This window comes from Buteo buteo, chromosome 9, assembly GCF_964188355.1.
Source record: "Buteo buteo chromosome 9, bButBut1.hap1.1, whole genome shotgun sequence".
In the NCBI taxonomy this organism is placed as follows: domain Eukaryota; kingdom Metazoa; phylum Chordata; class Aves; order Accipitriformes; family Accipitridae; genus Buteo; species Buteo buteo.
In genome coordinates this window covers 4,364,802-4,380,267 of record NC_134179.1, presented here as the reverse complement: position 1 = coordinate 4,380,267, position 15,466 = coordinate 4,364,802, and the positions used below count along the sequence as shown (strand labels likewise).

The window sequence follows — 15,466 nt, the reverse complement described above, 5'->3', positions numbered from 1 at the left end:
CGAACTTCTCCGGGACCCAAGCCCAGGTGTGGATAGCCCTGCCAGGTCAAAAAATGGCAGGGGGTACCCAGGAGGACCCCATCTCAGTTTGGGGGTTTTGGGAGGGGACACACCGCATCATCTGAGCTCCATCCCTTGCATGCCAGGTATCCCAAGTGAGGGCAGACAAGCCCTGGCTGAAGCTGGAACCGGCCTTTCCTTAAATCGCACGTTTTCCCAAGATTCATACTCGGTTCTCCCGTCACCCCCACCCCCAAGCATTCCTTTCAGTAATTACTACACCAGGTTTTAGGTTTCCGCTTCAAACCATTAGTGGAACTGGAATCAGTACAGGCACTTTAACTGTCCTCTTCGTGCACCATTAGCAAGGAAAAACATTTAAACAACTGACATCAGACTGCATTTACATTTAAAATTCAATCTCCAGGACCCTCGAAAGAAGAGAAATTCAGACCATCAATGCAGGACAGGGCTGGTTTTGCTTTGCTTTTGCTTAAATCCGCTGAAAGATAACGAGGAGCCATCCGAGTCAAGCTTTTTGCTTGTTTTTTTTCTTTAAATAAAAACTGATTTTGCCTGTAGCGGCATTTATAAGAAAAAAAAAAAGTTTTCTGCAGAGTTTTGAATGTCTCAAAAGACAAGACTTAACAGGAAATGGTGAGGAAAGCCTACGGCAAGTACTTAGCTAATACAGGCATCACAACACTTTTTCCACAACTCATGCAGTCATTTCAAGATAAAATTCCCTGTCAAAAAAAAGACAGATTAATTCAAAGGTAACAGAGGGAAAAAAGTGAAGAACAAGTGATTTATGGCAAAAATACCTTAAGTCACATGTTTCTCTACATACTTCACATCAAATGCTTCCAATCACACTTTAATTGAAAATAGCTCCCCCCCCCCCCCCGAAAAGCTAATTTAGGGGATCACAGTAAAGAAAAGTTGAAGTTTAAATATTTCCATCGAATGAGTTTCTCTTCCAGGCTTTGGCAGAGCAGAGCAGCTGCTAATGGTTTCAGACTGCCACAAAGAGTTCAATACACACACACTCTCTCGGAAAAAAATCAGAAACAAGCTAATTTCACAGCACAGTGGAGCCCACTTAAACAACTAACTGCTCAGTGTATAAGATCTATAAACACACAAGTTCTGTCTAGCAAAGGCTAAAATACATTTGCAGATGAAGGTGCAGACTGCATAAGCTTCTTTAAAGCAATCCTCTGAGCAGAAACTCTGGATCTTTAATAGCTTTAGAGTGTGCAAAAGCTTATGTCACACATCAAAGTACTATGCGGAGTATTGTCTAGCAGGGGAAAATTTTCAAAATAAAGGTCCATTCCTCTTGTAACTGAAATAAATGAGGGGGGGGAAATAATTAACGTCATTGGGACAGAATGAGATCACTACGTTTACTCAGCCCAAGCAATAAGGACATTAAGTAAAATATTTTTAAAAGGGTTTTCCACTTCTGGACTAATATAGACATTATCTAATAACTTCTTCCAGGAAAATGATGATCTAATATGCACAGGGGGAAAAAATAACCCGATTAAAAGGCAAAAATGAAGCACAAACATACCTGCATTTGCAGTGTACCACAGCACTTTATGTTAAAAGTAACTTCCTTATAGCAGGATAAGCAATTAAGCAAGGTAAGAGGAGAGAAGGGCAGTTCCATGCAAAGTACTACCTAGCTTAGAAAATCCATGCTGGAGTTAATCATCTTAAGAGCCAGCTAGTTATTAGTACAGTCTGCAACACAGATGCACTTACCCTGGGTTAAATCTCATTTATGCTGCTTTCTCTTTACTCAACTACTTCAAGCTAAATCAGTTTAAATAGACCTACATTAAGGATTTGCAGCAGTATAACACGACAAACTTAAAAGCAGTATTTAGTTCTCAAGTTTCCATGTAGAAGAGGCTTCAGAAGGAAGAAACAAGTTCATGTGTGGGCAGAACTTGACATTATGTAGTTGAGATAGCTACTTCTGTGAAATATATTGTAAAGACTTAGTTTGGGAAAAGCAGTTTAGATTTCATATAAACACAGCCAACATGGCTACATGATGTTCTTCCCCATAAGTAGTGTTATTAAGCATCCGTACACTGCACCGTACCTTCCACAATATCCCTCTTGTAGTCACTATCATTGTCGCTGTCTGTAGGCCGATAATAGATATAAAATCCTTGGATGGGTGTGTTGTTGTTGCTTGATGTAATATACTAAAAGAGAATTTTAAAAGACTGCATTAGAGAAGAAAAATTTTGATCGAGTCCTGCTGAGTTGTCACCACTGAATATCTTGCCAAATTGAAATACCTATTTTTTTAATAAGGTTGTGCAAGCAAGGTGTGGGGGGAGGTTTGCACAGAAGCTACAACAGAAGAGATGATTATCAATCGCTGTGGATGTGCAGACACGGCTAAGATGAGCGCTATGCCAGAGGTTCTCACAGGGCTCCAGGAGAGCGTTCTGCCGCTGAACTCCTCAGACCACTTGAAAAAAGGAGGGTAGCATGGGGACAAGAGACTGAGCTGTGGCTGACACTTTTCTCTCACATCACTTTCCAAACCGCCAGTTAGTGTTTGACCACGAACTGCCTGAAAATTTGCATGATTAATGGAAATGGAGAAGTTAAGACCATTTTTACTTCAGAAAGAGTTAAGGTCATTCTGAAATTCATCTCAGGAATATTTTACTTCAAGTTATGCAGCCTCCTGAGGAACTAGAGGTTATTTTAAGTTTATTATCCTTAACATCTCTTAAGGCTGAGCTAGCAGAGCAAACTAACACTGGGAACTCTACACGTTAAATCCTCCAAAGTATACCAGGGGGTTAGATTTCAAAACAAGAGCAAAGAATTTCTGTGGGTTTCAATAAGGACTTTAAAGTACTTGTTTACAAAAGACGAGGTAACAGGGGAAAGGAAAATGTTTCTCTAACATGAAACCTCTACTAGATGCGAGGAAAGACAGCGGGTTTTAAACACAGTGCCTGCTTCCAGCCATCACAGCCTGGATTGACAAAAGCAGCAGGAATTGCAGGAACCGAAGCCAACTCGCTCGCAACTCATGGCATGAAGAGGGGTTTGGACAGAGTTAAGCCCACTGGTGCCTCTTGATATGTCTGTGCCAAAGCAGGTGGACTAAGGCGGCTGCAGCCTTTCACTAGGGCTGCCAGTTGGGCTCACATCTGGTGTAACCCGAGGAGGTGGTGCGTGGCATCCCCAGGGAGCTGGAAGGGGAGAGCGAGGTGGAGGGAGGCTGGGAGACAGTGCAAAAGGCAGCAAACAACCAACAGGACTGTCTTGGAGGAGGAAAAAGGGTTTGGAAACGGGGGGCAAAGGGCTTGAGAAGCATATGGCCCATTAAGTTACCCAACTCTACCATACAAGCATGAAGCATCTTAGCCCTCTTCTACAAACAAGATCATCTCTTGAGCCTCAGGGCAGGGGAAACCGCCACTCACTACTCTGCAGTTAGCTCTTAATCCTTGACTTTTAGAGCCACAGCAGTAAAAATGGGCCTGCAACTGTGAGAAGAACAGGAGACAATTATACCTACCGTCCATTTTAACATGATCTGAGTGTCACTGATGGCTTCGGTATAAGCAATGTGAGGTCCTGTGATAGGGCGGTTGGAAAACCGGCTGGTAAATCCGGCTACTTGGTAAGGGCGAGATGCTGCACTGCGTGGGCTCTCCCCATAATTGTTCACTGCAATCACACGGAATCTATACATTTCTCCTTTTAAGGGAAAAAGTGAAAGAAAGAAGATGTTGTAGCAAAACAAGCACTAGAAACAGGATTCAAGGAGAGACTAAACAGATTAGCAAGTACTTCTTGCACAACATCCAATCAGAAAAAACATAGGACTCATCGTCACAGTCTAATGTGGACATTAGAAATATAAACAGCTTCTAAAAGTGATTAGGGAAATTTACTCAAGAAAAATTCAAAGGCTATTACACACAGCTCAGGAAGTCCCTAAACTGCAAACTGGTGGGCACCAAGAAGATGCTTCAAAGGATAGCCATCACCATCCATTCTCCCTACTCTTGCACTCTTTCCCTGAGCTTTCAGGGCTGGACACTGGGAAAAATCAGGACAGACGTTTTTCCATTAATGCATTTTTCTCTTTTTGCATTCTGAGTGCTTACCAGAAGGACAATTAAATTAAAAATACCAATAAGACACAACCCTCCTCTCCACATGAACAAGTATTAAATTATGGTGGGGTTTTTTTCCACTTGGAAAGCCAGAAATCAACTTGAATTCATGTAATGAGCTCCTATTCCACACACACAAAAAAAGCCCTAGCCAACCAGAAACAGGATAAACCAAGCAGAAGTTAAAATGAAACAACCCAAGAGCTGCAGTATTCTCTCAGCAGGAGCGTAGTCATCTAAGCAAAGACAACAGCAACAACAGCTGAAGTGAAGGAAAGATCGTTTTTTAATACCTGGTTCCAAGTTACGAACTTCCACAGACAGCTTGGAAGGAGAAATGTTATCAGCTGCAATTAGCCAGTCACTGTTTCGACCCAGGCGTTTATACTCCACTTTAAAGGCAGTAATGGGGGAGCCACCATTTGCTCGTGGTATCCACGTGACGTAGACAGATGATTCTGATGCTGTGGAGATCGTGGGTCGGTCAGGAGCTTCTGGAACTGAAATGAGAAATTCAGTTATAAGAGGATTAGAGTCAGCTGGAACTTCATTTTCTGTAGCAACTGATTAAACTAGTTGCCAATGATAAAATTAGACTTCATGTATTAACAAGGAGAATCTTAAATCCTCCCCTAATAACTACTCCCCTTACTCTTCTGGAAAAGATGCCTGAAGAACAGAAAACAGAGGAATCAATAACTGTATCAACATAATAATCCAAAAAGATATGCTGTTGCACTACCCCAGCCCATCTCCTCATGGAAATGGAAACACACACTAAGTGAACAGGAAAACTTTGGTTACCATCTTCAAAACCCTCAAATTCCCCCAGACTCAATGAGACTTCAACCCATCCACACTAACAAGCGCTGTATTGCCGGAGAAATGAGAACGAAGAGCAAACAAAGCATGCAACAAATTATATACTTACTGAACTCACTTGAAGTTACAGACAGCAGTGGAACAGAGAGAACGGAAAGAGGTGGTGTTAGTAAATCTGGCGATAACCATTCTGACAATCAATGAGAGCTGTAAGGCTTTACTAAACTACCTTGTATTCATTAACACGGAGCGGGTCACTGATGAGAGGAGGAACTGAGCAAGGAACAGCAAGCCAGCAGCTTTGGGGCATGAAGCAGGCTGAGCATTTGCAGCCGGGCGCACGTAAGGTGTCCCCTTGTGTGGCTCTTCTGATATTTAGCACTGTCACAAACATGCCCTGCTCAGCTCCTCATCTGGATTATTAAACCTCTCCACTCACCATTGGTTTTACCTAAAATTTTAGATACGAAGTCACCTTTGAGATCTCAGCCCTTGAGTAAATTTGCCTGAATTAGGACAATGAGTTCAAAGGCTGGGGTGGTGAGAAAGAGGACTGTAAACATACTGTTTTCACTGGAAACCAGGCTTAAAAAAAAAATTTAAAAAAATCACACCTACTGGGAAGTGGTTGTATCTTCTTGTCATCAGAAATAAGCCCATCTCTGGGAAGCCACAGGAAAACATTCAGAACGGATATAATCCACTTTGAGAACTTAAAACTCTGACACAGCCATTTCCCATTTCCCTTCTTCCTCTGCATCTTTCGCAGCGGAAGAGAAGAGAAAACCAGAGTATTTAGCAAAAAGAAACCACAGGTTTAAAAATGAGCAGCAAGAACAGGGGTTATACATGAAAATCTTATTTTTTGAGAGCCACACATGCAGCATCCTTGGAAATATTAAATATTCACTAGATCAGGGCATACATTTGCTAAATTCATAGCTTCCAATACCCCACCGCAGACGCCAAAGTCTGTAAGAAATGCGCTACTACTTGGTGACTTAACGTTGCTGTGGAAACCCGAGGTATCAAGGAAGGTACTTAAAATGCTAATTCACTGTCTGGAATAAAGTAATCTCTCAGGTAATCCCAAAATCTCAAACTACGATCTTTTACTCTGGAAACATACAGAAGAAGAGAAAATCGGGCAGATATCTGACCTCATTCACAGAAGTCCCACAAATGAGGAAAAATACCTTTATCAAAGAAACCTAGGGAATAAACAGGAAATAGAAGAGGTAGTACAAGCACCTAGAGCAGTAATAAACACAAGTTAACTTAGATGCATCTGTTTGCAACACAACTTTCAGCACATGGGATTACACCCATACACCTACCTCCGCTGTGTCGAGACAGCTCAGGAAGGACAACGCCAAAATTATTTGTCCCTTCGTGAACAACGGGATGTTTAGGAATGCCTACTGGTGGAGACGGTGCCTGAGTGTTTTTCGAGGATGATGTTCTTTCTAAGAAACATTTGATACACAGTACATCAGCTCAGGGATTGGATAAGAAAAAGCTGTTCATTGCCTCTCACAACATGCTCACTCCACAAGATCACTCGCTACAGTGCAGGGGACTATAGCTTGTGATTTGGAGCCAGGGCTTAACAGTCAGGATAGCAATTAGGGAGTTTCTTCAGGGGAGCAAGAGAGGACACTTCCCCTATCAGCTCAGGGACTCTTGCGCTGTGGATAAGTGACCATTCGTCTGCAGTACTAACATCAGCAATACTGCGCTTTGTGGTGATGCCACTGGCTCCTGCCTGGGTTTCAAAGCCCTCTCTCATCATGAAATCACAACAGGTGGTGAAAATTGCACACTGAAATCCATGCCTAGAGAAAGAGGTTCAATAAAAATGCTATGGAATCTGCATTTGGCCATAGCTGGACCCAGGACGCTGGGCTGCGTGGACTTTTGGCCTGTGGCAGTATGTGTTTATTATGAATTCACAGATTTCACGAAAACATTACATTCTTAATAAAATTTTAAGCTATCCTGGTCTTGTACATTAGTATGAAAAATATCTGATTGTTTGCATGCTTAAGAGTAGAGCCACCAGTGTCCAAGCTTGAAAGAAAATTTTGCTTTGATTAGAAATGCTCTTTTGCTTGTTGCTGTCTGCACCCAACTATCAAAACAGCTGGCTTCCAGTCAGCTGAGAGATTTTCACTGAGGTGTCTGCAAAGCAGACCAGAAGCAGTTTTGTTGATATATGAAAACTTGATGGTGCAGAGAGTTTCTTTTGTCGTACTCTGAAAAACCTGAACAAGGACAGGCTGCTCCCTGACTGAGCTCTTTTAAGCAAGAGGAACCTTATAGTATATATGTTAATAATCATCCCAAAAATATTACTATCAAGGCTTTAATAGCCTTGGTAACGCTCAGGAAAGTTTGCCCTACAGCTATTTTAGCTATTAGAGGCTGCTCTTTAGCAACTAAATTGCAGAACATTTCATATGAGGCTTAGCAGACAACATACAGTTGATGTAATTTAAATAAATGTCCTCTCGAAAGCCTAGGACACAGGGAACATTGTGCTGCACCTACCTTTGCTAGTGCGAAATGTCAGCATAGCAGGCTGGCCTTCACCAGCAGCACTCCTCGCCACCATTAAAACTTCATACAGGCTGGATGGCTCCAGCTCAGTGAGCCGCAGCTCGTTCTCGCTGCCAGGGACACGCACCGTGTGCCAGCTTCCCACTGCACTGACGCTGTCATCCAGCTGCAAAGGACAGGGAGAGCGAGCTCAACATCAGCAGTGAATTGCACAGAACGCAACGTAATACTCAAATCCCTCATCACTTTCAGACTCGAGCATCCAAAGAACCTCCGCCACTCGCCAGAACTCCTTACGTTCTCCTATATCTACCTATGTTTTTCTCCAAGTGCTTCTGCCACAAATCAGCACTTTTGCAATTACCTTCACAGTGCTCCTTCGATAAACTTACTTTCCCTCTCCATACACACACGTGCACTTGTTTTTGGAAAAAAAAAAAGCTCATTTTCACTTGTGGCCAAAATTAGCAAAAGACCAAATGATTTTAAAGACTTCAATCAGCCTTTAGCTGGCAGCATGTGTGACATTAAAGGGCTGGACCCAACACCCTAATGAGAAGGATATGTTCCCTCAACTATCCCAGCTTTTCCTGTACTTACGCATTTTAAAATATTTATTGGGTAAAACGGGCAACAAAAAGTATGTCCTAGTTAATTCTTGAGGCTGGGGAAAAAAATAAAGTCAGCAGGGAGACCAAAGATTTGTTTTTTATTAACGCATGTTTCTTTTTTTTTTAAAAAAAAAAAAAAACGCTTTTTAATTTAACAGTGAAATCACCAGCTCCATTTAAGAAAGGAAAGAGATTCAGGGTAGTCTCTTAATGCTTGACCTTTGCAGAAAAACATTACCCCAAATCCCCAAGGAAAAGACAAAAATTCTACCGAAAATAAACTGCTAAACAATATAAGACTTTAATAAAACATGGAAGGCAGATCTAAATGCCATGGATTATCAAAGGTTATGCCAGAGGTCTTTGTTCAAGTATTTTCTTCTGAAGCGACCACTCTTCCAAGGCTTTTATTCCCCCAACTTTTTTTTTTCCCCTCTTTAAAAGAGGGAAATCAATAAAATAATTTAATGTCACAAAGAGAACACCACCCTAAAAAACCATGGTAAACTACCTACCGAGAAACGCATGAGTGAGCACGTTTAATGTGCAAAGGATTGTTATGAGTGAACAGTAAGCATCAAAAAGGTCAAAGAAGTATTCAAAGCTTTCAGTGCTTATGTGAACCAACCACCTTTGGATGAGAAATTACATCAACAGACTTTGGCACTAGGTTTTCAGGAACTAACAGGTCAAAAATCTAAGCATTCCCTTCAGGCTAAGACAAGATCAGGATGTAGAGGATTAAAAAGCTTATGAAAAATAAACCAAACAGCTTCGCCATACAGAAAACTGTTTGCTTAGGAGAACGGGCACAGGCATTGCTTGGTTCTGATTTTAATCAGAAGAGCTCACTGTTGACACACCATTTTTAAGGACATGATAGGTATCTGCTTAGGAAATTTTAGCTCACCTTAGTATTTGGTAACTCCAGTTGAATAGAGTCTCTTTGGGACACAGAGTAGCAAACTCTTTGACATAGGCTGATACTCAGCTTCCCTTCTGATCTCAAGCATACCCACCAGATTCAAGCTTGCTCACACTAATGCGTTTTTAACATCACTGAAGCTGCGTACATTATGCCTTGGAACCCCACTCCCCATAGACTGTAACGATACTGTAAAAGAAATAAAAGCCTCAGCTCTGCTGAATAAATCTCACTTAAAACTAGATAGAACAGTGTACTTGTGACCAACTTCAGTTGCCCCTAAAATGAGCTGTGTGTGTGGCCACAGCAACATTGTGGTTCAACTGTATTCTATATTCTCTCTGGCCTGACACCACATTCTTGTTAATGCCAGCACTGCAACAATTACTGGTTCCTTGAGAAACCTAAAACAATGAAACGCATCTGCTGCAGCACACCGCTTCAACACTACGGAGAAACATTACCTTGCGGTATTTCACAAAATAGGCATTGATGGGCAAGCCCCCATCCCTCCCCGAACGCCACACTAGGTTGTACATGTCCGGCTTCAGCGTCTGCGGGGGGCTGAGGATGATGGGGGCTTCGGGGGGAGCGGCGGCACTCGAGGCTTTTTCCGTCGCAGCTGCATCCAAATGCAACTTTGTTGGAGGCGAGCTTGAAAACACTGTTTCTGCACCAAAATCACCATTGCTTTCATCGCTCTGGGCAACCTCCACAGGAGCCATTTCTTCTGCTTTCATGCCAGTTTCTAAAGGAACTGTAAAGGGAGGAGTCTGGTTACATCTTCAAGATGGCGTACATTTGCCCCACGCAGAGGGGACACTACATCATTTAAGAGCATCATTTCTAAACAGGGCCTGCTGCAAAAAGCCAGTTCAAGAGATGCCCGCGCAGACCTGAGCCCGGTGCCAAGCTGCGGCCTTGCGCACTGGCTATTTTTTCAGGGAAGAACAGCGTTTTTTGGTTTGTTTGGGTTTTGTTTTTTTCTTTTTCCACAGTAGCAAAGACAGAAAACCTGAAACGCAACATCTGCAGGCACAGTTTGACTAGTACCTCCAATAAGTGAAGTAGTGGCAATGAATGTTAAAAGAAAATAAAATAGCTACACTTGTGACACAAACGGAGTAATTTTAAATTAATCACAGTTGTACAAGGAACTTTTCATGGCATGAACTGGCGTGCACACAAGAGGACATTCTCCTACCTCAGTTTCTGAGGTTTTAGCTGTAATTTCGATCAGCTTTGAAAGTTGCACGACTCAACTACTTCATTTGAAAATTTATGCTGAGAATAAACTCAGTTTACAGATCTAACATGCAATTTAATACCAACACATTTCTAGAAATCCTGCTCCAGCCTCCTCCATCCTATTTACTTTGCCTGGTATGAAAAAAAAAAAAAAAATCTCTGTGTGTGTGTATATATATACACATAAAAATACATACATATATATATAAAAATACATATAATATCAGTAGTTCGAAAGAGGCCGCGAGACAAAAAAAAGCACTGTTTAGCCGATGCAGGGCTTGTCAGCATTCCAGGCAGGAAAGGGGTGGCAGGTTGGACAACTGAGATTATCCAGGACAAGTAAATGTCAGTGCTTAAAACGAGAACATTTGGGAACCAGCGCAGCTCCTCAAGGTTGCACGCTGCAGTGCCGGGACTGCCAGATGTTCTTAGCCCTGTCCGTCCTTTCAGATTTGTGTAGGTTTATGTTACATGCTGGGGTCTGGAAGGGGAAGGGAATGAAGGGAACTTGGTTTACAAAACAAACAAATTCCTTGGTAATGTAAAGCCTAGGCAGTGTTAGCCTGGCTGACTCAGATTCCTCCAAACCTCCATTAAAATACCAGCAGCAAGTGTGGCTGCTATTTTTGGCCACTTTTTAAAAAGCTGGGAAGGGAAGGAAAGTTCTCTTTTCAAATTGAAGACACACTCTCAGCAAGCGTTCCTTGTTTGTTTCTTCCTATTTATTTAGCAATGCCACAAAGTTTGGAGACTGAAGAAGGGAACAACGTGGAGAGGACGTCCCCGAAGCCAGATGGAGTTTGCTTAAAAATGTCAGACGCCCCCAGAACAATCTCCAAGTGAAAGGGTATCTACTACTGTCAGCAAAGCAGTGGGAAATGGATGCACCGCCGCACGTTAATATTGGAAACAAATGCCGTATTCACTCGAGGAAGCAGAAGGCCCACTGCATCGTGGTGGACTCGGAGGACTTGTGGGTGGGCACAGCAGGGTTTGACGCCTGCTGGCATGGTGGAAACGGACTCTTGCATGTGGAGAATTAGTTGTGGTTTAGGTTGGTGACAGGAGACCTGCAGTCATTGCTGTGTTTATTGCTGCGAGAGGGGAGTCGTCAACAACTGACAAGTAGCTTGTATTTTTGCTTTGGAAAACAACCCTTGGGTAACAATTTCCATTAAGCAATTCGGATCTAAGCTCTTTTTCTAAGTTTCTGGCATAATTGCTACCCATATAAACCAGCACATCAGACTTCTCTTTGCGGCTGTGTCATTATGCAACTTTTTTTGGCTGTTGCTCTTAGTGCCATCCCTTTCCCTGTAGCCACTGAGACTTACTCTTCTTCCTCGGCTTCCCAGCCCCACTGTGAACCATGAGCGGCACCAAGTTGGGTCAGACCAAAGGCTGTACGCACCCAAAATCCTGCCTCTGACGACAACCACTAGAGAAGGACCAAACGTCCCAAATTCAGGCGTTAAAAGAACATATTCATAGTTTTTACTCGCATTCTCCGTAATACCCAGAATTTTACAGCTCGCTATCGTGTCTCCCCTTCGGTGGCCGCATTTTGAAGGTAAAGAGCCCTCACCATTTCAGCCTCTCCTCCCACAGAAACTATTCCACACCACTATGAACCTGCCTGTTGCATTTCACAGCACCTTTTCTCGTTCTTCTAGACCCTTCCTGAAACAGGGGTGCAAACGTGCAAGCAGATTTCAACCCACTGGCATGCCCTGGGTTTGCATGGCAGCAGAGCAACCTTTGTATTTTGTCTCTGCTGTGCAAACAGATTGTATTCCCAGGCATTGCTTCCCCACTTCTTCAACAACCAGAGGATCCTCCCTCCTTATGAGCTCTCTAAGTACCTTAGCACAGGCTGGGAAAGCACTCTGAAAATCTGAACACTGCAGATCACTGAAGTCACCCACACCTGGCAAGTCTTTCAAATCACCTAAAGACTTCTCAGAGGTCCTTGGCTTCTATAAAAGACAGCTTCAGCCTGCTCTCCACTGTATCCCCTTACCTACCTACAATGAATCCTACTCTTCTTCTGTTTTATACTAACCTGCTAACTCAGGCTTCCTGGAGTGTGTTTTTCTCCTTCATTTCCATTAGATGAAGTTATTTTGGAGAATTAACCCTGTGTTTAGTAGCTCTGGGAAGCTACTGCCATGCAGGCAAACACCATGACTGTCTAAAAAAGACTTAAAATAAGCGCCATGGTTATACAATCCTAAGGCTATCACTTTACATTTTGGTGGTTTCTCACTATGATGGCAGCTTAAGTTGCCCAGCCCGCTTGTAAGACCATGCAATGAATCATGTTGTGGAACAGATCCAGCAGAAAGGAGGAAAAAAAAAAAAAAAAAAGATACATTTTTCAGCCAAATAAGCTCTCTTACTGTGTGCTTGCACAAGGTAAATGACGGGAACAAGCTGCTGAGGCTGACTGCTGCTTAAGTTGATCCCACTACCAAAGAAATGCACTGGAATCACAGCCTAAGTCATTCAGGTGCTTCAGAAGTGTTACCTGGCACAAATTCTTCATTAAAACATCTAAACATTTGAGCATGTCTTTTGGCACAGTTGGGAACTGTTCTAAAACCCTAACAGCTCCCAGAAACTACTTAAGGACTTTTATATCAAAACCAAATGCCTTAACCACCCTCTGCACCATAATCAGCAGCTAGTACAACATATTAGAAACCGATAAAAGCTAATAAACAAAACATTAAAATTGAACTTACTGCCATAAAATTCTGAGGCAAAGCAGTGGGATTTTTCTGTTTGACACAGACTTAATTCTGCGACGATATTTAGTTTTGTGTTTCCACTCAAAGTCCAACAATAATTTACTTATAAAACTACACTCTGGGATCACTTTCTTGAGGTTTCTTCTTTCTTTCTTCCTCTAAGTGAACCTTTAAGCATCTTTTCAAATTATTTACATGAGTTTTAAACTCTAACTGGTGGTAATGAAGAACTTTAAATATGGGGCCACTTACTAAATTCCACTGGCCTTAAATACCGCTGGCATTCAGCTAAATTTACTAAGGCAAGATGCTAAAAGAGCTGAGAAACTTAAGTCACTTCATGTAACTAAAAATCTGGATCTTAGTTCTTGTGAAGGGAACTCAGGGGAGCTTAAACCTGTTACTAATGTCACACAATATTCCAATGTGAAGAAAGGAAACATCTCTTTCCCATACTGCCTTTAGTATAAGGACTGTCTTTTCCTAGTAGCAAATTCGAGAAATTAAAAAAACACCCCACCCTTGGATAGGATTCTTATCTGTGATAAAACTAAGTCCACGCAATACACACGGCCATTTCTACTTTGCCTAAGGTGGAAGGGAGGAACTGGTCCACGAAGACACCTTAGACTCCTCTGCTTTGTTTCCCCAGGATACCCACACTACCTATCTGCCATTAGTTCCTTAATTTTGAGGCATTTCTCACCTAAATCAAGGAGCTGACCGTGCAATTTTGTGCTTCAAGCTTACCAACTGTAAGTAAGGCTTTTGACACCATGGAGCTGTGCTCGCTGATGGCTTTGCACGTGTACTGCCCGGCATGCTCAGGCATCATGTTCCTAATGTGCAAGGAGCTTGAGCCCACTTGAGACATGGAGAAGTAGGTGGGCTCCGCAACGGCGCTGCCCAGCATTGCTTGAGGAGGTTTCTGTGGTTTTGAATGAAGCGCGCAGGAAGGGTGGCTGGTCATAAGTCCTCTGCTGTCATACCAATGGATCACAGGAACAGGTAGGCCAGTGGCATTGCAAGACAGCGTTGTGTCCCCACCATCTATCACAGTGATGCTGGCTGGTGGAGAGACTATACCTGACCTAGAGCCTTTGCCTGGGTGGGGTTGGGGGCAGGGAAACCCAAAGAATGAATTTGGCTAAGAAATATGATGCTTAATGCCAAAGTGAGTCAATACAACTTAAAAAGTCATGCACGCTTCTTTTTAGCCATTTTAACAGTTATTTCTTCTCTAGACAGCCTCTTCAGACTGAAGAGTTCAGCTGAGACTTGTGCTTAGAGAAGGCTGATAGAAAACTGCACTCAAACCACACTTCAAATTTTCTAAGTAACCAAGACTTGACTGTCAGTGAGGAACACAGTGCAGGCAACTGGCTTAGTCTACTCTGCAGACAAGAAGGTCACAAAACATCTGCTCAACCAGCCTCTGCGCAGCTCACATCAATCTTAATAGCTACAGAGAAGGTCAAAAGCTTCAACTACACATGACAGAGAGAGAACAGGAACAGCAACAGTCTTGCCAACATCCTTGTACTAGCAGAAATCAAGTTCTCTGGGCATCAGAAAGTATCTTAGACTGGCAAGTGATCAGAAAGACTACTGGTACCTGCTAATCTGATACAGAGGAAGTGTGCATTAACCCCAAATCTGATGATCGTTTTGTAAACTTAAGTATATGGAACAGGCACAATTACTCGTTGGCCAATACTGCTAAGAATACCAGTTCATCCAGCACAACACAACCCTGATTCTATTTAAAAATAAACCGTGTCAAATTCAATCATAAGCTGATTTAATTGCAGCTGGTAATCTCGGTTTTAAGTATCAGGTAACCACGCCACCTCAGAAATACCTACATCTCTTAATACTCAACCGAAAGCACCTTCTTTGTAAGGTTTGCTACAAACAGTGGTCAGAAGCAAATTGATACATAATCTAAGGAAAAAAAACAGATTAAAGCTTGAAGTACAAATGCTTAATTTGTGTTCTTGAGGGCTGCAAGTGCTCCTACCCAGCTGGACACGAAGTCTCCCAGTGGACTGCACAAATCCAACCCCATTGTTTGCTACACACTGGTACAAGCCGGAGTCGTCTTGGGTGACACCCCGGATCCGCAGACGGTTTCCTGTTGGCAGATGTCGTGGAGACAGATGGAGGGGAGCTGCATTGTGGAGCCAGGCGAGGGTCGGAGCAGGGCTTCCGTGGACGTCACACCAGAAATGCACAGTCGCTCCAGCGGCCACGGTTTCATCTTGCAGTCCCTTAGAGATCGAGGCAGGTTCTATAAAGGGAAATAATTTTACATAAACCACTGTATGTTGATCTTAGCCTAAGTCCTGAAAAAAATACCACAAAACGTTACACAAACTT

General features: G+C 42.7%; 1 protein-coding gene across 3 annotated transcripts in view; it reads right to left on the bottom strand.

Moving 5' to 3' along the window:
- CDON (cell adhesion associated, oncogene regulated) overlaps positions 1-15,466 on the bottom strand; it is a 54,925-nt gene that overhangs the window by 13,086 nt on the left and 26,373 nt on the right. For 2 of the 3 annotated variants that reach the window (XM_075034960.1, XM_075034961.1), the window contains exons 7-13: positions 15,108-15,377; positions 9,551-9,843; positions 7,542-7,716; positions 6,329-6,457; positions 4,463-4,669; positions 3,566-3,747; positions 2,120-2,225 (exon numbers count right to left, since the gene is read on the bottom strand). In XM_075034960.1, coding sequence (XP_074891061.1) covers positions 2,120-2,225; positions 3,566-3,747; positions 4,463-4,669; positions 6,329-6,457; positions 7,542-7,716; positions 9,551-9,843; positions 15,108-15,377 — 1,362 coding nt within the window. Of the gene's footprint in view, positions 1-2,119; positions 2,226-3,565; positions 3,748-4,462; positions 4,670-6,328; positions 6,458-7,541; positions 7,717-9,550; positions 9,844-13,837; positions 14,192-15,107; positions 15,378-15,466 lie in introns of all 3 variants that reach the window. The other variant, XM_075034962.1, reaches the window with a different exon arrangement.